The 21,948-nt window shown below is 47.9% G+C and overlaps 1 protein-coding gene across 1 annotated transcript in view; it reads left to right on the top strand.

The window, feature by feature from the left end:
* The window catches only part of FBXO41 (F-box protein 41), a 106,159-nt gene that overhangs the window by 24,981 nt on the left and 59,230 nt on the right, over positions 1-21,948 (top strand). Inside the window, exon 2 of the mRNA XM_053254834.1 lies at positions 5,083-6,078. Within this exon, the coding sequence (XP_053110809.1) occupies positions 5,336-6,078 (743 nt within the window). The 5' untranslated portion in view covers positions 5,083-5,335. The remainder of the gene's footprint in view (positions 1-5,082; positions 6,079-21,948) is intronic.

Below are 21,948 nucleotides of genomic sequence, written 5' to 3'. Positions count from 1 at the left end.
TTGGAGCAGGTAGCCCCTCTGACTCACTACTACCAGCAGCTCTCCATCACCTTTAGCAGTTCTGTGACCCAAGAGCCTTTCCACAGGAGATGCTAGAAACTGAACTTAGGGCCTCAGCCTGCGAAGCATGTGGGCTGCCATTGCCCTCAGGGCAGGGAGGCAGCAGGAGGAGCAACCAGAGAGGTAAACAGGCAGAGAGGAAGCCAGAGGAGCAGACACGGTAGCCAAGCACAACCCCGAGGGCCAGACCAGGAGGGGTGACACCAAGGGGTGGTGGGTACTCCAGCCCAAATATTGTCTGCCCTTCCTTTCACTTCCCCGTCCACCAGACTGGAACTTTGCAGCAATGTGTCAAATGCACCCCTAGCATATTACAGTCCTAGAGCTCAACTCACTATTTTCAAAGGCTCCTGAAGTCGTTTCAAGAAGCTTCATTCCCCCCAGAATAACCAGCAGAAGCCGGAACAGCCAAGTAGGGAGGAGACTCCTCCAGCCCCCCAGGAGCCAGGCCAAGCCCCTTCGCTTCCTCCCTGGCCAGGAACTGGGCTGGGTGAGGCCATGTGTGTGCAGTGGGGTGCAGGATCATCTCCCCAGCAGATGCCGGTTGGCCTGTTGCTGACCTCTCCCCACCCCGCTCTTCTCTTTCACGTGGTCTTGCTCAGGCAGAGGGAACTAGCCTGAAAAGCAGGCTGGAAGGTTTGGGCTAATCCAGACAGGACTGCCTAAGAAGAATCCGGCCCATTTTCTGAATTAGTTTTAAAATGTTCTCTAATGATGCATGGCCATTAATTACCTTACCTCTATAAGTGTTCCATGTATAGCAAAATCCTAATGACATTGTCACCCCTTCGCTCCCCAAAACTGGTTGTTCTAGACTTACCCCTGTAGACTAGACAGCCACAGCAAAGTCAACATCTGGATTTTGCTAGGCAAAGACCTCAGTCTGCCCCCCAAAGCATTCATATCCAGGCTTGGTCAAGAACAATGAATGGATGAAGGGAGGAAGAGAGCTGGTCTTGTGGTAGCAAGCATGACTCGTCCCCTTAAGCTAAGGAGGGTCTGCCCTGGTTGCATTTGAATGGGAGACTGTAAGATATTCCCCTTGGGGGATGGAGCTGCTCTGGGAAGAGCATCTTGATTCCAAGTTCCCTCTCTGGCATAGGAACATAGGAAGCTGCCATAGACTGAGTCAGACCATTGTCTGTCTAGCTCAGTATTGTCTACCCAGACTGGCAGCGGCTTCTCCAAGGCTGCAGGCAGGAATCTCTCTCAGCCCTCTCTTGGAGAAGTCAGGGAGGGAACTTGAAACCTTCTGCTCTTCCCAGATAGTACTGAGAGAGATTCCTGCCTGAAACCGTGGAGAAGCTAGTCTGTGAAGACAATACTGAGCTAGATGGACCAAGGGTCTGACTCAGTATATGGCAGCTTCCTATGTTCCTATGATTGACCGTTGGGGTGGAGCCATGCTGGGGTCTGGAGAGGCAATACCTCCCCTTCTTCCTCTAGCCTGCAGCCTTGAGAGGTTCACCACAAGCGGTCACCAATGCATAGACCAGGAAGTTCCTGGTTCTATCTCCCTCTAGTCCACAGCAGGATTTCTCAACTTTGAGTCCCCAGACATTATTGGACTACAATTCCCATCATCCCTCAAGGCTAGTGTGGCTTGGGGTGATGGGAGTTGTAGTCCAACAATACATAGAATCCCAGGGCTGAGAACCCCTGGTTTACAGGCATAAACTATTATTGCGTCTCTCTAGCAAAAACAATCCAGCAGAGAATCATTGGTGAGAATCTTCGTGATGGTGAAAGGTTCCTTGGAGGTGGGGGTGGGCACGGGAGATGAGCCTTTCCTAGCACCATAATATTCAGCACTGCAACATTGCTGGAAATGCAGACAGCTAGCCAAGTTGCCCATTCATTTGAGGGTCTTTTTAAAAATCAAACGAAACAGGAAGAATGACTGAGAAGGAAGTCATAAAAGCTGTACTTGCCACATGTTTACCTGCAGTGAATGCCACCTCGTCTCTCTAAGACCTATTGGGAGGGGGGACCCATGGCTTTTGCCTCCTTCCCGCATTCCTCCGAGTACATCTTTGCCATTCGTTCCTCGGACTCCATCACAGCTTTTAGAAAGCTTTTAAAGACTTGGCTTTTTACCCAGGCTTTTACATGATCGTTTTCTACTGCGGCTTCTCTGTGTTTTTATTTGTTGTATTTGTTGTATTGTTTTTATGCCTGTTTTTATATGTTTTATATTTTTAACATGATGTTTTTATTGTCTTTTTATTGTATGTTTTTAACTTTTGTAAACCACCTTGGGATTATCTTTTTAACGAAAGGCGGTATATAAATGCAAAAATAAAATAAATAAATAAAATTCCAGTCAGGTTCCTCTGCTCACAGGTCAGCACTGATGATCCTGCTCAGGTTCAAGATGCACAGGGAGAAGCCACTGGCTTGCTGCTCTCTTACCAGGGGTTCTGTTTGCTCTTTCCGCTTCTTGCAGTAGCAACCTAATTTAAAGGAGTGAGTTATTTTTCCCCATCCAGCTAGGCAACTCCTGGATAAGCCATCCATCTTGGAACTACTTTTGGCAAGAGATTTTGCACCATCCGCTGTGCAAACAGCTTGTCCATTACTCAGTTTCATTCAGAAAGGGACCGGTGATAATGCCACCAGCATAGTCATGCCCTTGTACAAAGATGTGGTGTGCCAAATATGGAATATTGTGTACACCCTGGTCACTCTAGCTGACACCCTGGGCAATGCTTCATGTGTGCCATGCAACAGAATGTGATGTGTACATCTCTTACACAGATGTAGCTGCAAATTCAGAAGTGCAGGCACTCTCCATGACAGCCCCCATAGCCACACACCCAATGGCACCCCCTTCCCAATGGCCACATTCCTCGCTTAGAGAGATGCAATTATTTGCTGGGTTCTGATACAAAAAGTCAAGGCTCATGCAGACTCTAGGGAATGTACTAGAATGAATGACATGGAATGCCTCCTGAAATGCATTGGTTCCTTCCCAAATGGCCTTGGAATGCATGGAGGTTCCAAATGGTCATTGGCCATTCAGAAATTCTATGCATTCCATTGCCATTTGGAGGGAACCAGTGCATTTCAGTGGGCATTCCCTGTCATTCAGTTTAGGATGTCCTAACAGGCAATCGTCAACCCCTCCTGTATTCTACCAATGAAAACTACAGGGCTCTGTGGGCACCAGGAGTCGAAATTGACTTGATGGCACACTTTACCTTTAACACTAGTCCACTATAGAATGTGCATGCTTACGATCCCAGGTACCATCCCTGGCATCATCTCCAGGTAGGGCTGGGAGAGACTCCTGGCTGAAACCATGGAGAGCCTCTGCCAGTCAGTGTAGACAATACTGAGCTAGATGGACCAAGGGCTTGACTCAGTAAAAGGCAGCTTCCTGTGTTCCTGAGACAAGAAGAATAGTAATACAATCAATGATTGTGTGATAGTCAATTATGCAACACACTGTTGGGACAGCAAGAGCAGTACATTATTCCCATGTAGAAAGCAAAGGGCTATACGTCCCTGCTAAGACCCTGGAGGGTGAAAAGTACCAGGTCTGTGTCCCTTCCCATCCCTGCAGCACTACACCATTGTTCTTGCGCACAGTGCAATAATTGCACAAACACACATGCACAAGGGACAGCCATTGAAAATCATGGCTATCCATTTCACAGATGCAATTGTGCAATTCTTTCACTATGTGCAAGAGCACTCTTGCGCAATTGCACACATGTTCCGTTACAAGACACATGGAATGATGCTCAGTTTGCCAGCTCCTGACTCGAAAAGGATAGTGTAAAGCTGGGAAAGGTGCAGGAAAGGCCAATCAAGATGATCAGGTGGTTGATTGAATTTATACTGAACAATCCATGTCATAAAACTCATCTCAAGATGCTTTACAAAAGTTAAACCATCTCAAGATGATTTACAAAACCGTCTGTTTACGACAGACACCTGTCATAAAACTCATATCAAGATGGCTTACAAAAGTTAATACAATAAACCTCCATAAAGTCACATTAAAATATTAAAATCAATTAAGACCATTAATAGCATAAGAACACCGAAAAGCAGCAGCCATAAAAAGGCAAAAGCAGAGCAGCCGGACATCTCCCAACTTTGGCTGATTGGGACGTCTTTCCTTTGAAGAGCTCCTGAAATGCTCTGAGCTTTGGGCCTTCAGTATAGGATGACCACATGCTAGAGGTTTTTAAAACGATACGTAGTGTGGAGAACATGGAGAGAGAGAGACGTTTATCTCTCCCTCTCTGCTAATCATGGAACGCAGGGTCATCCAACACAATTGAGAGGCAGTCGTTTCAGGACAGGCGAAAGAAAGTCCTCCTTCACACAATAAGGTCATTCTCACAACCAGAACTACCTGGGTTAAACCTCTGCGACCCAGGTAGCTCTGGTCGTCTGCAGCAATGAGAGCCCTCTTGACCCAGAAGCTCTGTCCCTGGGTAGCCCAGGTCGGCTTCCCAGGTTAAAGGTGAGGTTGAAGGAGAACAAACTCTTTCCTACCCACCTCACTTTCTGGCCATTTGTGCCACCACCGCTTTCAGCACTGCTCCAGCAAAATACAAAAGTAGCCAGGATCACTTTCAGCAAAGCTATGGTAAAGCGTGGATTTAGGGTCCACATTAGGTCTTACCTATAATATCTGGAGACAGAAGACAGCTACTAGATTCCACAAGGGCTGAAGAGTATAGGGCATTTCCACCAAAGGCCTCTCAATGACACTTAGCCATGATGGCTAAACAGAACCTCCATGTTCATAAGCATTTTACCTTAGAATACCAGTTGCTAAGGGTGAACAGCAGAGGAAGACGGCTGTCTTCTTGTCTTGCTTATGGGCTTCCTGGAGGCGTCTGGGTGGGAAGCAGGATGCTGAGCTGGGTGGGCTTTTGGTCGGATCCCATGGGGCTGCTCTTATGTCCTAGGTGGAACAGGGAGCAAACTGAGGGAAGGGTAGTTTCAGGAAACCAAAAAGGGCCCCAATACCCAGGAAAATGCTGACCCGCTTTTCTCTTGCAGTGCTACCCGCTGTGCCTGATGCTGACCATCTGGGTTGGCAGCTGGGATTTGCCACCTCCACGCCTTCACCTGCCAGCCCCTCACCAGCAATGACCTTGTGGAACTGGATTTCTGCCCCGCGGTGCCCCCTTCCCCCTTGTGCCACCGACCCTGCTCCTTGCACTGCCCACGTGCCTGCACCATGACAGGGGCCCGGCAGCTGGTTTCCTGCAGAGGAGGGCTGCACGGCAGGCGGTGGGGCTCCGGCTGAGGGATGGCCTCTCTGGACCTGCCTTACCGCTGTCCGCGTTGCGGGGAACACAAGCGTTTCCGGAGCCTGTCGTCTCTGCGGGCCCACCTGGAGTACAACCACACCTACGAGACCCTCTATGTCCTCTCCAAGACCAACAGCATCTGCGATGCCACCATCTTCCCTCTGGCACCAGAGGCGGCCACCCTGCTGACCCCAGCCCCCCGCCGGGACATCTTCGAGAGCACTTCCTTCCAGGGCAAGGAGCAGCGCTTCACCTGTGACCTCATTGCCACCGACGAGCTGGAGCCGCTGTCTTCTCCCGTCTCGTCCCGCTACGTGCACGAGATCGAAATCCCGCTGACCGAGATCTTCACCCGCAAGGCCATGACTTCGGCCACCACCCCTCCTGCTGCCGCTGCAGCCGCCACCGTGGCAGCTGTGGACGCAGCGTACGAGGAAGGCCTGACCCGCCTCAAGATACGGGCTTTTGAGAAGCTGGAAGTGGACAAGCGCCTGGAGAAGCTGACCGAAGAGGTGGAGCAGAAGATCGCCTCCCAAGTAGGCCGGCTGCAAGTGGAGTTAGACCGCAAGAGCACCGAGCTGGAGAAAGCCAAGCAAGAAAGTATCAGGCTGAGTCGGGAGAAGAAAGAGCTGGAAGACCGGGCGGTGGAGCTCTCTCGCCAGGTGGATGTCAGCGTGGAGATGCTGGCTTCCCTCAAACAAGACCTTGTGCAGAAGGAGCAGGAGCTGACGCGGAAGCAACAGTGAGTCCAGATTTCTGTGGTTTCTGGGTCTGTGGGAGGATGCGGTGGGTATCCTGGATGGGGAGGATAGGGGTAACCTCTTTGCAGGCAAATGTGTAATTGTAACCCAAGGCTGGTGTTCATCTCCCTCCTACGCAAGCACCTAGTGACTGCAGGATGTGCCTGGGCCATTAAAGAATTTTAGAATTCTGTGCTGGGAATATTTGCATAAATTATCTGCTTTAGTAGTCACTGAAGAAAGCAAAGAGCTCTTCGGGGCACTGAGCCGTCAACCCCCTGGTCCCTGGAAATCTTGCTCAGTCCTTGCTCTGGCTACTGAGATTTCATGGCACTCAGCATTGACCACACATTGTGGAGCTAGAATTATGCTTTTAAGGGGCGGGGGGTTCACATGACCAAGAGCTGGGTAAGAAGAGCATCCGAGCCGGGCTCCAAGCTTTGTGTGAGCCCCCCCAGAAATGGGCATGTGTTGGCAAACCTCAAGGGAGGAGGAGGGGAGAGTGATGGTGTCACAATGTGGGGGTAGGACAGTGCAAGGTGTGCTTTCCCTCCACCCACAATACAGTGCTGGGTACACTGTGTGGGTTGGCTTGTACCGCCCTCCCCAGATTGTGGCCAGCACATGACCACTTCACCCTCCTCCTCTCTCCACTTCTGCCAATGCATGGCCAGTTCTTCTCAGGAGAGGACATGGGGGGTTGGAGCCCAGCTCTCGGTCATGAGAGCCAGCCTAAAGATTCTGCCATTCTTAGGATGCTGAATTTTCTGCCCAGCTCCAATTTCTGCATTTTCTTGGTGCTCATGAAAGGCACACAGCCCTGGACATGTGTCTCCCTCCACCCCATGGGGCAAAGGCAGCCTGCTTGGCAGGGAAAAAGGACACTGAGCACCTTCCCTTCAGGACTATACAGTTAAACCTGTTTCAGATCAGTTGAATTATCACGGCTCTCAACCAAAGATCTAAGTTGGGAAATTAGTAATTCTCTGAGAGGGCAAGAGATCTCTCCCAAAATACTTGGGATCACTGCTCCCTCTGAGGCATGCATGTGTGCATGTGCTCACAAGTTTTCTGGTGTCCACTCAGTTAATTTTAGATCTGGCTCAGGGTGAATTAGGAAGGCCCCACTCTGAATGCATGTGCACACACAGTGCCTTGATATTGCTGCCCAGAACAAAACTCATTCCGCACAGAGATGAACAAAAATTAGGGGACCACTGCTTGGGGTTGTCAACTTCCTTTGAAAACGATAATACTAATAATTCCAGGGGTTCTTTGTGGAAAACCTTGACAATTTAACTGGCTTCAGTTAAACTGGTTTCAAACCACTTTGTGGCATTGAGGCATTTATTAGTCAAAGCACTATTATTTTGGCTCCATTCTAAACTTACAGCTGCCACCTAGGATGCCATGGGGAAAGCTTTTAACCAATGATGTGTTGGCCTTAAAAGTTTAAAAAAAAATTATATTGAGTGTTGGCTTCCAAATGAAGATGGGAGGAGCCTAAACACTTGTCAGATGTGGTCAGGGAGCGATATTTTTTCTCAGGCTTTCATCCTGAAGGGAAGTTGCTCAGTGGCCCTTCATCCCTGCCAAGCAGGCTGCTTTGGCCCCAGCGGGTGGAGGGAGATACGCAATAATGCATCTCCTTTTCCTTTGCAATATCCAATTTCTGATTGGGACCCCACAGAGATACTGGCAATACTTTGCAAGAGGGCAAGGCAAATTTCAGCAGATCAGGACCCTGGACAGCTCTCTGTGGAGTCAGTATTAGAGGCTGGTTCCCCAGCAACTCAGAGCAGCAAGTCAAAGATGTTGCTCCAGCAGTTGTCTGGAGTCAGCTGTGAACTTTAATAGTGTTGCAACTTGACCATTGTCTCTGGTTCTACCCCTTCTGGGGAAAGCTGTTCCAACTACAGACCACCTCCAGCCTCAGAGGCATGATGCCTCTAAAAACCAGTTGCAGGAGAGCAACAGCAGGAGACAGGGCAAGCCCTCACCTCCTGCCTGTGGCCTTCTCAAAGGCATCTGGTAGGAAACACAATACTGTAAGAAACACAATTCTGGCCTATATGGGCCTTGGGCCTGATCCATCAGGGCTGTCCTTATGGCCTTAAGTTCTTAACTAAAGCAGCCATGCTCTGTTCCTTCAGTTGTGTCTGTGGAGGAACTGGGTAACCTCCTGTTACCCCTGGCTCTGGTTGTACCATGATAGTGGTGGAGGGTTCTCCTTCAATGCAGAGGAAAAGCTACCCAGTTTTTCCTCCAACCTTGTTTCCACACAACTGAAAATTGGGAGCGCACACAGCTCCCAAACCTGAGTCTTTAACTGTGTGAATGACCTCAACATGCGAATGACTGTACCTGTGTACAGATCTGTACCTGAGCACACTGTACATTCATTGTATGAGCACTGAACAGCGCATGTGAATGGGCCCTGCCTTTCATTTCAGTATCATCTGTGGATTTAACCAACGGCACATTTTTGTGAATTTTTGAAAACCTATATTAAATAAGGTTAGAAGCAAATTCCTATTCCAGCCCACCCAGCGCTGCCCCCCTCCCCCAGTTCCACCATCCCCCCATGTGATGCATCCCAGTCACTATGTTTATGGTCTATCAGCCGATTTCTTATCTGAGCAGCAGCATGTAGATCCCCAGAGGCTTAAATTAATGTTTCAAGTTAGATCTCATGTGCCATTTTCCTGAAATCAGAACAGATTATATTAGCTGTCTCCCCTCCCCCAGCCCGGATGTTGATGATTTCCTTCTCTTTGTGGTCCTCTTATTCTAGGAAGCAAGGCATGTGCAGCCAGGTCCACCACCACTACTTAAGCTAGTACTTTAGATAATTAGGTGAGGTCATCAGCAATGGCAACAGCCATTGTCCTGCAGTCTGCAAATGAAACCTTCTGAAAAATACAAATGTGTACCAAACAGAATGCATGAAGAATCACTGGCCACAGTCATAAAAGGCTGAAAAGTTCTGCAGAATGGAAGGGATATATAGAAAGTATTGTACTAATGTCCTTAGGAATATAGGAAACTGACTTCTACTGAATCAGACCAGCTCAGTATTGTCTTCACAGCCTGGCAGCAGCTTCTCCAAGGTTGCAGGCAGGAGTCTCTCTCAGCTCTGTTTTGGAGATGCTGCCAGGGAAGGAACTTGGAACCTTCTGCATGCAAGCATGCACATGCTTCCTTAAGGGGAACATCTTACAGTGCTCATATAACACTTTCTTTACACCATGTATGGGTTATTTTACAATTGGCAGTGTAATCCTGCCTTGTGGGATTTCTTTAACTTTCCATAGAAATGAACACAATCATAATAACAATTAAATGATAAATTTGCACTTTAAATTTTCTTTCTTATCACAAACAACAGAATTTGCAGGGTTACAGAGACTTGCTCAGACTCCTGTGTCCAAACTGAGGTTTTTCTTTTTGGCAGTGGTGTTGGCTTGTTCTTTCTTGGCTGTGGCATTGGGATACAGTCTTTTGTTGCTTTCCCCTCTTCTTGAAAGTCTGAAAATAATAATTATAGGCTTAGCAAACAACCAGTCCACAGGAGCTCTCTAGCCAGGGACTTTCTTCTGCAGACCTCTGGATCCTCTGAGGATTGTGCCTTTAAAAAAAAAACACAACCCACATATGGTAGTCCCCATTCAACTTGGGCCACCTAATGACACAGCGAGGAAGTAACTTGCCTAGGGAGCAAAAGGTTGCTGGTTCAAATCCCCACTGGTATGTTTCGTAGACTATGGGAGACACCTATATCGGGCAGCAGCAATATAGGAAGGTGCTGAAAGGCATCATCTCATACTGTGTGGGAGATGGCCATGGTCAACCCCTCCTGTATTCTACCAAAGACAACCACAAAACTCTGTGGTCGCCAGGAGTCGGCACCGACTCGACAGCACAACTTTGCCTTTATTCAACTTGCAGCCTCTTACCGGACAAGCCTATATCTCATGTTTTAACCCTTAAAGAGCAGGGATTACACTCGCACATGTAGTCTCCCATTCAAATGCAAACCAGTGCAGACCCTTCTTAGCAAAGGGGGAACTTCATGCTCGCAACCACACGGCCAGCTCTCCTGCTTGAAATTCTGTGTCGATAAGTATGCTCTCGGAATCCTGGAGAAACGAAAACAACATATCTAGGGCAAGCGCCCACCGCCACCACACCTCCATGGGTGCCATCCACGGGCCACCCACTGCCCCGCCCTTCCTTACCCCACTGGAGCAGCCTGTTCATTTCCCCTCCTTGCCCTGCTGGGGCTGGCCTGTTCTCTCCGCTCCAACACGATCCAGAGACACCCCTGCCGCCACTGCCTGGCTTGGTGGCAGAGGCGCATAGGTTGCCAGTGCTGCTGCATTGGCCACATGGCCTGAGAATGCTGAGCAGTGAGCGCCCACCCGAGGGTCATCATATTGCCTTTTGCCTCAGGCAGCAATGGCCTGGACCCAGGAGCGTGGCTCGGAGAGAGTGGGCTCACATTCACTCCTCTCCTCTGTGGCCCCCCCTCATGTGTGCCATCCACGCCCCCTGCATGTGATGTCACACTCAGGGGGCGTGGCCAGCACATTTCCCATCCGGCTTTGTTGTCGGCTGGGTGTGTTCTTTGTTTGGGGTGAGGGAGAGGACGAAGAAGATACCCAGCTGACAACAATTTCGGCTGGGAATGAGGTCGGCCAGAGCTCTGGGAGTAGGGTGAACCAGGTGGCTCTCAGGAGCTGGGTGGCTCGGGTTCTTTGAACCCGTCCACCCAATTATGGCTCCACCCCTGCTTTGACTGGCCCTAGCTAGAATCCCCCGTCTGCTTAGTGGCCCATTCTGGTCTGCTGCAGGATTTTGCCAGCTTGGCAGTCTCTGTACACATCCTTCACACACACACACACACACACCTGGGTGTATTCTGCGTTGGTGAAGCTGCTGCACAAGCATAAAATCTGCATGCAATCTGGAATCATCTGCAGAATTTGACACTCAGAGAAACTGGAAAGCCCTTTCCACTATCAGCTCTGCTGCAGTGAAGGAGCTTCAGTGGTGCAAACACTTCCAGTTCTGTTCCAGTAATTTTGGAAGTCCCGGAAGAGATGGAATTGTCTCAGATGCAGCTCCTTTCCATGCCAGTGTTGCTCCTCGGACATCCCAAGCATTGATTTCTTTTTGGTCAGAAAAAAGAGTAGACAGAAATGTGGAAAGGGGTCATCAGTTGATGTTAGCCACAACCAAACAAGTGGAGCTTCCACTATTGGATGCAGTGTACCTCGGCAAACAGCAGGATATGGCTAGTGTAGAGAAAGTTGATGGCAGGAAGATTCTCTCTCTCTCTCTCTCTCTCTCTCTCTCTCTCTCTCTCTCTCATTGATTTATTTATCGTATTTATATACTGCCCCATATACAATCTCTAGGTGGTTGACAAATCAGAACACAACAATTAAAACCTTAAATCATATAAAACAATTTAAAATAATCCTCAATACAGGAACTTACAATACAGGAACTCGGGGTCACCCAGTAAAATTGAGGGGCAGACAAAAGAAAGAACTTCTTCCTCACCCGATTAATGTATGGAATTTGCTGCCAGCAGGCACAGTACCTTAGTTGGCTTTGAAATGTGTTGAGGCAAATTCATGGAGGAGGAAAGAGGTGATGGCTATGCAGAATATCCCTGTCCAGAGGCACTCCATCTCTGGATACTGGTTCCTGGGAGGCAAATCGTAAGATGGGATACCCTGCTTGAGGGCTTCCCAGAGGCATCTGGTGGGGCACTGTGGGGAACAGGATACTGGACCCCCTTTGGTCTGATCTAGGAAAATAGGAAGCTGCCATATACTGAGTCAGACCATTGGTCTATCTTGCTCAGTACTGTCTTCACAGACTGGCAGCGGCTTCTCCAAGGTCGCAGGCTGGAATCTCTCTCAGCTGTATCTTGGAGATGCTGCCAGGGAGGGAACTTGGAACCTAGATGCTCTTCCCAGAGTGGCTCCATCCCCTGAGGGGAATCCCTTCCAGGGCTCACACATCAAGTCTCCCATTCATATGCAACCAGGGCGGACCCTGCTTAGCTAAGGGGACCAGTCATGCTGGCTACCACAAGACCAGCTCTGCTCTCCTAGACCAGATCTCTAGCAGAGCCCTTCTGTGGGAAGAAGCCCTGTCAGCAGCACCTCTGTATCCTTGCAGGGAGCACATTGGAAGAGGGCTCTTTAGCTTTCTTCTTGGAACAATTATCCTAACCAGTTTTCACATGCCTGCATTAATTAACTAATTAATTGCTTTCCTCTGTAGCATAATGGTTCCCTCATTGCCTTGAGCCATCCACAGGTCTTCTTTACTTGTTGCTAAGCTGTGTGCATGAGGCGAGGAATCCTGGGATATGCCTCCTGTCCTGTTGGGTTTTCAGGCTAGCCTAGGTGCTTTTTAAAAAGCATTCATGGAGAAGAGTCTGTCAAGAGCTATTAACATGATTAGAACCTCCAGAGTAAGAGACAGTCTACCTCAATATCAGATCCTGGGGATACACAACAGGGAAAGGCTGTTGGTCTCCCAGAGGCACCTCACTGGCTGCTACTCTTATAGGTTCTTATGTTCTGATCCAGCACAGTTTTATGTTCTGACCAGTGTTCCCTGCAAGAGCGATTCCCAGATGTTGCTGACTACAACTCCCATCATCCCCAGCCAAAGGCCATTGCAGCTGGGGGTGATGGAAGTTGTAATCAACACCATTTGGGAATCTCTCTTACAGGGATCACTGGTTCTGACCTTCCAGCCCCTTTCAGTCCTTTGATTTTTATGGAAGCTCCTTTGCAAATGCAGCAACTGTCAGAATTTCAAGACTTGGTTTTCTATATAGTCGCTCCAAAGCAAGAGAGCTGCCACTCCATCATCCAAAGAGGCAGAACCTGAAAGGGAGAGCAGATCCAGTTTCACCAGTAACTGTTGAACTGTGACCAGTAACTGTCACCAGTCAGATGTTGTCCCTACTAAATGGGTAGCACTGGAGTTGCTAAGCAGGCCTCTGAGCTCTCTGTTACGGCTTGGAATAGGACTCCTATGAAGCCTGTCCCCATCCCAACCCTGTGTGTCTGAATGCCTGATTAGCCCCTTCCCACAAGCAGGGATGGCAGAATGGGTCTGCTCTCCGCCTGGAAAGGGTTTGATGGTTTCCAGTGTCCCGAGCAACCCGTGCAAAACCCTCCCTTTGCAAGGGAGTGAGAGCTTCCAAAGCACCTGTCTGCTGCTGCTTCTGCCCAAGACACCCTGGACCCCTTGCCCAAGGAACCTCAGGCTTGCAGCAGCTGCAGCCTTCCCTCTTGTGGGAATGGTGCACAGAGTGTCATTTTTCTGCAGGGGGAGCTGGAACTTGTAGACCCACACCAGCCCCAGTGAAGAAAAGGTGCTCCGTCACCCCTTGCCACATTTGCAGCCACCTTTCTGCTGCCCCAGGGTGGGTGTGTAATAAATGTAGGTGATGTTGTGAACGTTCAGCCAGGTGAGCTCAAAATAGTGAACTCCTCCCTACACAGATGCATGCAAGCAGGATCAGTGCAAATACAGCCCTCTTGTCCATAAGAACAAGAGGAGAGCTGATCTGGTGGTAGCAAGCATGACTTGTCCCCTTAAGCTAAGCAGGTTCCACCCTGGTTGCATATGAAAGGGAGACTAGAAGTATGAGGACTGAGAGATATTCCCCTCAGGGGATGGAGCCGCTCTGGGAAGAGCATCGAGGTTCCAAGTTCCCTCCCTGGCAGTATCTCCAAGATAGGGCGGAGAGAGATTCCTGCCTGCAACCTTGGAGGAGCCGCTGCCAGTCTGTGAAGACAATACTGAGCTAGATGGACCAAGGGTCTGACTCAGTATATGGCAGCTTCCTATGTTCCTGTTTATGAGCACTTTAAGATATTCCCCTCAGGGGATGGAGCTGCTCTGGGAAGGGCATTTAGGTTTCGAGTTTTCTCCTTGGCGGCTTCTCCAAGATAGGACAAGATTTTTATTATTTCTTGTTTACACAGTCAGACAGGTGTTATTGACTGGTTTGTTTTATCCAGACATCGAGTCCTTCCAAGGACCTGGGATGCCAGAATTTTATTGTCAATGGTTATAGATATCGTCGCAGAATATAGGCTGTTCCCAGTAAAGCTGCTTTTTGTAATTGGCTGATGGTGATTTCTGTGGCCCCTATGGTGTTGAGGTGCTCTTCAAGGTCTTTTGGAACTGCACCCAGGGCGCCAATTGCCACTGGGATTATTTGGGTCTTTTTCTGCCACAGCCTTTCAATTTCAATTTGTAGATCTTTGTATTTGGTAATTTTTTCTATTTTTTTTTAATTATTATTATTATATAGGACAAAAATTTTTTATTGAACCAACAAACTACCAAAGCATATACAGTATGTTGCGAAAGCACAATTATATACAAAGTGGTTGGCTGAGAGAGATTCCTGCCTGCAACCTTGGAGAAGCCGCTGCCAGTCTGTGAAGACAATACTGAGCTAGATAGACCAAGGGTCTGACTCAGTATATGGCAGCTTCCTATGTTCCTATGTTCCTGTAAGAACAGCCCTGCTGGATCAGGCCCAAGGCCTCTCTAGTCCAGCATCCTGTTTCACACAGTGACCCACCAGATGGCATCTCTTCACCCTCTCCAAGTAGGCTGTGATCAGGACGGGTTTTGCCTCCATCCCACTCACAAGCATTTGTGCAGGGGAGTTCACTACTTCAAGCACAGCCGGTTGAATGTTCACAACACCCTTATGCTTATTTTGACAGATATCTCTGCTGTACTAAACAATGGTGGTGTATTTGGGATGCAAGCAAATAAACTGAGGGGGGAAAGGAAGGGCTGGATTATGACATGCTGCTGAGGCCCTAAACTATGTCAGTCTTAAAAGGCCTCATAACACTACAAAAAATATTATTATTCTAATGAAAGGGAGAATGAAAATAATATAAGTTTACTTGGCAAAGATAAAACAACAAAAAATAATCTAACAAAAACAGTTATCTTGCAATAAGCCTTTTTGCATCAGAAAGACCTTTAAATGAAAATACATTCTGTAGAACTTGAAATTTAGTCATATTTCTCATTCAGGGGCCCCACTTCTAAATTAGCCCCTTGGTATACAGAAGAACTGCAGGGGCTGAAGCAGCAAGACAGGCCATTAGAGCGCAGGTGGAGAAAGGCTCGGCTCAAATCTGACAGATTAGATTGCAGCACAGAGCACATATGAAGACCTACACTCAGGCAATATGTGCAGCAAAGCAGGAGTTCTTTTCTGCGCGCAATGCATCCATACGCTCACATCCAGCAGAGCTGTCTAGGGTTGTGAGGGGACTATTATATGCCCCTCCTCCCTTGAATCAGAATTTAGAGCCATGAGCAACTTACTGTCATCAGCAACTTGCTGCAGAGTCTGTTATGCAGGTGTCCAGCAACAACTCATGTATGGTTAAGTTGGATCCATTTCGGTTTGTGACTCCTGAGGACACAGTCAGGCTGTTTGGAGACGTTTGCCTACCACCTGTCCGCTTGACCCTTGCCCAAATGGGTCATACAATCTAGCCGGGAAGTTATTGGAGAGTTTCTTGTTAGTATCTTCAGTACTTCTCTGAGGGAGGGCAGGATGCCTCCTTGGCTCAAGGAGGCAAGTGTTAGACCACTTTTGAAGAAACCTGCATTGGATCCCTCAGAGCAAGGCAATTAAAGGCCTGTCTCACATCCAGAGGCGTATCTAGGGAAAATAGCGCCCAGGGCAAGCACTGAAATTGCGCCCCCTGTCCAAACATCTGATGCCCATCTTTCAGATAAATTTACCATAATATCAGCTGAAAAATACAAGTCAAGCTCATTAATCTTTTAATATTTCAAAAACTATTTATCAGTGGACGTAGCCAGACCAAAAATGCTGGAAAACTACAAATTTCAGTATGCTGGGGCTCATGAAATACCAAAATACTATGTGGAAGTGTACTTGGAAAACTAATGTCTAATTCTCTACTATGCATTGTAGCATCACTATTACATAAGTTTAAAAAATAAATGGAGAATTTGACTTTTCCCAGATACTCTGTAAATAATTAAAGGATATGCAGAGTAAACTGTGTCACTGCTTGGAATAAATTCTAGTATTTCAGAAAGACGGTTAAAATGAGAGAAAGAGAGCAAGAAACTCCCAGTGGGCCTTAATACTAAGGATTTCACACTGATTCAAAGACAAATTCTCCATTAAATAGCCATATTATTAAGGCATCACATTTAACTCACTTATCACAAGAAGCAAAGTAAGAGCAAATGAATACAATCCTAGCTGACAAGCTTCAGCTCAGTATTCACAAGCCCTGATTCTCTGTACATAGTGCCAAACTGAATATGTGTACAGTGACTTATATTATATTATTATTTTTAAAAAATACCTGTAGCCCCTTTGAGGGCTTCCTAAAGGCTGTGGGGTGGGTCTGCAAAGGTTCCCCCTCCCCTCGCTGGCCTCTAGGGCTTTGAAGGGACCATTTGAGCATGTGCGGTAGCCATTTTTAATATATATATATATATATATTTTTAAATGGCTGCTGAAAACAAAATGGCTGCTGTGCATGCTCAAATGGCCTCTGTGAGGCCTGGCATGGCCTAGGGCCTCACAGAGGCCATTTGAGCATGCACAGTGGCCTTTTTTTCCCCCAGTGGCCATTTTTTAATGGTTTTTTGCTTTTTAAAAATGGCGCCCCCCTTCAAGTGGCGCCCAGGGCACGTGCCCTGCCCTACCATAGATACGCCCCTGCTCACATCTCCCATGGTTGTGCAGGGTAACTGAAAGGGAGGTGGCTTCTCAACTACAGTCAGTCTTGGAAGAAGCAGATTATCTAGACCAGTGATTCTCAAACTTGGGTCCTCAGGTGTTATTGGACTTCAACTCCCATAATCCTCAAGCAAAGGCCACTGAGGCTGGGGATTATGGGAGTTGAAGTCCAATAACACCTGAGGACCCAAGTTTGAGAATCCCTGATCTAGACCCATTTCAAACCAACCTCTGGGTGGGCTATGGGGTAGAGACTGCCTTGGTCAGCCTAATGGATGATCTCCAATTGGTAATCGACAGGGGGAGCATGACTCTGTTGGTCCTCTTGGATCTCTCTGCAACTTTCGATACCATTGATCATAGTATACATAGGAAGCTGCCATATACTGAGTCAGACCATTGTTCCATCTAGCTCAGTATTGTCTACACAGACTGGCAGTGGCTTTTCCAAGGTTGCAGGCAGGAATCTCTCTCAGCCCTATCCTGGAGATGCTGCCAGGGAGGGAACTTGGAACCTTCTGATGCTCTTCCCAGAGCAGCTCCATACCCTGAAGGGAATATCTTATAGTGCTCACACTTCTAGTCTCCCATTCATATTCAGCCAGGGCAGACCCTGCTTAGCTAAGGGGACAAGTCATGCTTGCTACCACCAGACCAGCTCTCCTCTCTTCTGGACTGAGGGGGTTGGGGGTGAGAGGCACAGCTTTGCAGTGGTCCCGCTTCTACCTCGCAGGTAGATTCCAGGTGGTGTCGCTTGGAGAATGTTGCTCTTCCAAGCAAGTGCTATTATTTGGAGCTCCACAGGGCTCCATTATATCTCCAGTGCTTTTTAACATCTACATGAAACTGCTGGGAGAGATCATCAGGAGATTTGGTGCTGGCAGGTGCTGTTATGCTGATGACACCCAGATCTATTTCTCCATATCCGCTTTATCAGGAGATGGCTTAACCTCTCTAAATGCCTGTTTGGAATTAGTAATGAGCTGGATGTGGGAAAACAAACTGAAGTTGAATCCAAACAAGGCAGAGGTACTCGTTGTGGGAGGCCAGAACTTAGGAAGTGGTTTAGATCTGTGTGTTCCAGATGGGGTTACACTCCCCCCCTGAAAGATCAGGTACATAGCCTGGGAGTACTTCAGGACCCAAACCTCACCCTGCTTTCTCAGTTGAGGCAGTGGCCAGGAGTGCTTTTTATCAGCTTCGGCTGATATACTAGTTACGTCCATTTCTCAAGACAAACGACCTTAAAACAATGGTGCATATGCTGGTAACATCCAGCCTTGACTACTGCAGTGCGCTCTATGTGGGGCTGCCTTTGTACATGGTTCAGATACTGCAACTGGTGCAGAATGTGGCAGCCAGGTTGGTCTCTGGGGTCACCTGGAGAGACCACCTTACTACACTGGCTGCCAATTAGTTCCCAGGCAAAATACAAATTGCTGGTTATTATCTATAAAGCCCTGAACAGCTTGGGCCCAGGGCATTGAAGAGAATGCCTTCTGCTTCATGAACCACGCCACCTATTAAGATCATCAGGGGAGGTCCAGTTGCGGTTGCCACCAGTTCGTTTGGTGGAGACCCAAAACTGGACCTTCTCTAGGGTTGCCTCGAGGCTCTGGAACACACTCCCAAATGAAATCAGAGAGGAGAGCTGGCCTTGTGGCAGCAAGCATGACTTGTCCCCTTAGCTAAGCAGGGTCCACCCTGGTTGCATATGAAAGGGAGACTAGAAGTGTGAGCACTGGAAGAGATTCCCCTCAGGGGATGGAGCATCTGCCTGCTTGCACTCAAAAGGTTCCAAGTTCCCTCCCTGGCAGCATCTCCAAGATAGGGCTAAGAGAGAGTCCTGCCTGCAACCTTGGAGAAGCCGCTGCCATTCTGTGAAAACAATACTGAGCTAGATAGACCAATGGTCTGACTCAGTATACGGCAGCTTCCTAGCTTCCTATGTTCCCCATCTCTGGTTGTTTGTAAACAATCTTTGAAAACACACCCGTTTCATCCGGCTTTTAGTTTATGATGTTTTGAAAGGTTTGAGGTTATATTTATGGTAATCTTAATCTGTTTTATATGATTTTAAAGCTTTAGTTGCTGTTTGTTAAATTGTAAAAACTAACCCCAGATTTTATATAGAGTGGTGTATATATAAATGCATTAGATAAATACACACATAAATAAATTCATAAATTAAATAAAATATGAGGCCCTAAGCTGTAGCTTACTTAGCTTGTGCCTAAATCTGGAACTGGTCAGGAGTGGGGGGTCCAATGATATTTTTGTTGTTTCAGAATCATGACTGTGCATTGTGTGTTCAGTTAGCTGAATTGCAGATTTTTACTACTACTGCTACTACTACTATCTTATTATTAAAATATTTATATACCACTTTACAACCCAAAAGGTTCATAAATCAGTTTACACAGAAAAAGATATAAGGTGGTTCCCTGTCCCAAAAGGGCTCGCAATCTAAAAAGCACAGATCTAGGGATTTATTTGTTTTTATTTATTGTTAAATTTTTATACTGCCTTTCGTTTAAAAATCCCAAGGCAGTTTACAAACATTTAAAACAATATACGGTGATAAAAAATATACAATAGAAATATTAAAATGGAATATAAAAATACAAATCTAATTAAAAATTTAAAAAACATACACAATATAATCATAAAATACAAAGCAGCAGCAACTACAAAAAACACTCATCTGAAAGCTTGAGTGAAAAGCCAAGATTTCACTTGCTTTCTAAAAACTCTGATGGAGACTGAGGAGCGAATGGCCACTGAGAGAGCATTCCAGAGTCTGGGGGCAGCCACAGAGAAGGCCCTATCCCATGTGCACGACAGCCGAGCCTCCCTCATTGTCAGTACACAGAGCAGAACCCCCTCCAATGACCTCGTCAGGTGAGCAGAAACTCTTGGGAGCAGGTGGTGCCTCAGGTATCCTGGTGTGCGAGTGGGATGTGTGAGCCAACTCAATTCAAACCATGGTTTGAATCGAACCGGCCCAGTTCAGTGCCAATCCAAGTTCAAACCAGACTGGCTCCGATTCGAATCAGAGCTGTTCGGATCTGGTGAGGATTCCCCTTTACCAGTAAAATGGTAGGGGGGCTTCCCTAAGGTGGGAGGGGAGTCAGGGGTATTTAACTCAATTTTCAGCAGGGAAGCAACAGTGGGGGTGGCAGCAGCCCAATTTGGACCTTCTCCGGCCCATTCTAGTGACCTCCACACATGCACTGAGTTCACTAGAATGGGCCAGAGAAGACCTGAACCGGACCACTGCTGACCCAAGCTATTCTGGAGGAGACGGGGAGGAAGCCACCCCCACCCCCACTGCTGCTACCCCCGCTGTCACCAAAATTGAGTTAAGTACACTTGACTCCCTTCCCATCCCCTCTCTAGCCTTAGGGAAGCCCCTGCCCCACCACTTTACTGGTAACGGGGAATCCTCACCGGATTCCCCTTTACCAGTAGACCTCCAAATTTGGACCAGTCTGCTCCAGTTCAAACTGGGGCCATTCCAGTTCCAACTCGGACTGGCATCCCTCTATGGGGGGGGCGGGTCCAGGTCAAATTTGGACTGGCCAAACCGGCTCACACATCGGCTCACACATCAGGATACCTGAGGGTTTCTGCCCACCTGACAAAGTCATCGGGGGGGCTTCTGCTCCGTGTGCTGACAATGAGGGAGGCTCAGCTGCCGTGCACGCGGGACAGGGCCTTCTCAGTTATTGCCCCCAGCCTTTGGAATGCTCTCCCAGTGGGCATCTGCTCCTCATTCTCCATCACATTCTCACTGAACTGGCAAAACTGGTTCCATGCACACCCCTACACAGATCTCTAAACCCTTGGAAAACTGCAGCTATCTTAGGAGATAGAGGAGATACCTTGGAGAGGAGAGCTGGTCTTGTGGTAGCAAGCATGACTTGTCCCCATAGCTAAGCAGGGTCTGCCCTGGTTGCATCTGAATGGGAGACTAGAAGTGTGAGCACTGGAAGAGATGCCCCTTAGGGGATGAAGCCTCTCTGGGAAGAGCAGAAGGTTCCAAGTTCCCTCCCTGGCAGCATCTCCAAGATAGGGCTGAGAGAGATTCCTGCCTGCAACCTGGGAGAAGCCGCTGCCAGTCTGTGAAGACAATACTGAGCTAGATAGACCAATGGTCTGACTCAGTCTATGGCAGTTTCCTATGTTTCCTATGTTTCCAGTATAATGCAGATGTGAATCACTGTTGCACATCACATGGGCAATTTGCTTAACTGTACATCCTGTGCCCCACCGTACAGCAGACGTCTAAGCAGTACAATACTGCTTTGAAGCGCTGTTTTAATCGCATGCACAATGGGCACCACGGTGTGACAGCTTGCATGATGATGACACTGACTTGGGGAGAGGGGAGGCACATCTGGGGGAAAAAGATTTGCTCCTCTGCTGCTTAGTTGCAGCACTTAATCATAATAGCAAATATGTAAGTTTTGTGTTAGGGGAAAAAACCCACAGATGTTTGCACATCCCTCCCCATGAGAGGTGGCTTCTCCTCCCCCTTTCTCTCCCACAGCCCCTGCAGTGTGACAGCTGTGAAGAAACCTGAGCATAGACTGCAGATCAGGAAGGAGCAGCCCTCAAGGGAAGGCCAGCTGAATATTAAAGAGTGCAGTGGCTGCTTGAGAGTGCTTTCTTTTTTAGAAACAGCTCCCTCTGGTAACCTCCACCTCCTTGATCCTTATTTAAACAGGACATTTGCATGAAGATGGGATCTGCACCTCCATTTCCATTCAGTGCACAATGCACAGGATCAGGCAGTGTCCTGTGGAGGTATTGTGAGGATATTGTGGCTAGGATGAGGCGGAAGATTAATCCATAAAGATGTTTAGGACAAAAGGGCTGTTTGAGGGATGCAGAATTTTTCCTAAAACTCCCTTTCCCTGTATATTTTTCCACATTCGTTCACTGTCTGCAGCACATGCCTCTGTTAAGGAGAGGAGAGCTGGTCTTGTGGTAGCAAGCATGACTTGTCCCCTTAGCTAAACAGGGTCCACCCTGGTTGCACATGAATGGGAGACTAGAAGTGTAA

This window comes from Hemicordylus capensis, chromosome 5, assembly GCF_027244095.1.
Source record: "Hemicordylus capensis ecotype Gifberg chromosome 5, rHemCap1.1.pri, whole genome shotgun sequence".
Taxonomy (NCBI): domain Eukaryota; kingdom Metazoa; phylum Chordata; class Lepidosauria; order Squamata; family Cordylidae; genus Hemicordylus; species Hemicordylus capensis.
Note: the sequence above shows the minus strand (reverse complement) of the source record. Positions and strands in the feature narration are given on the sequence as shown.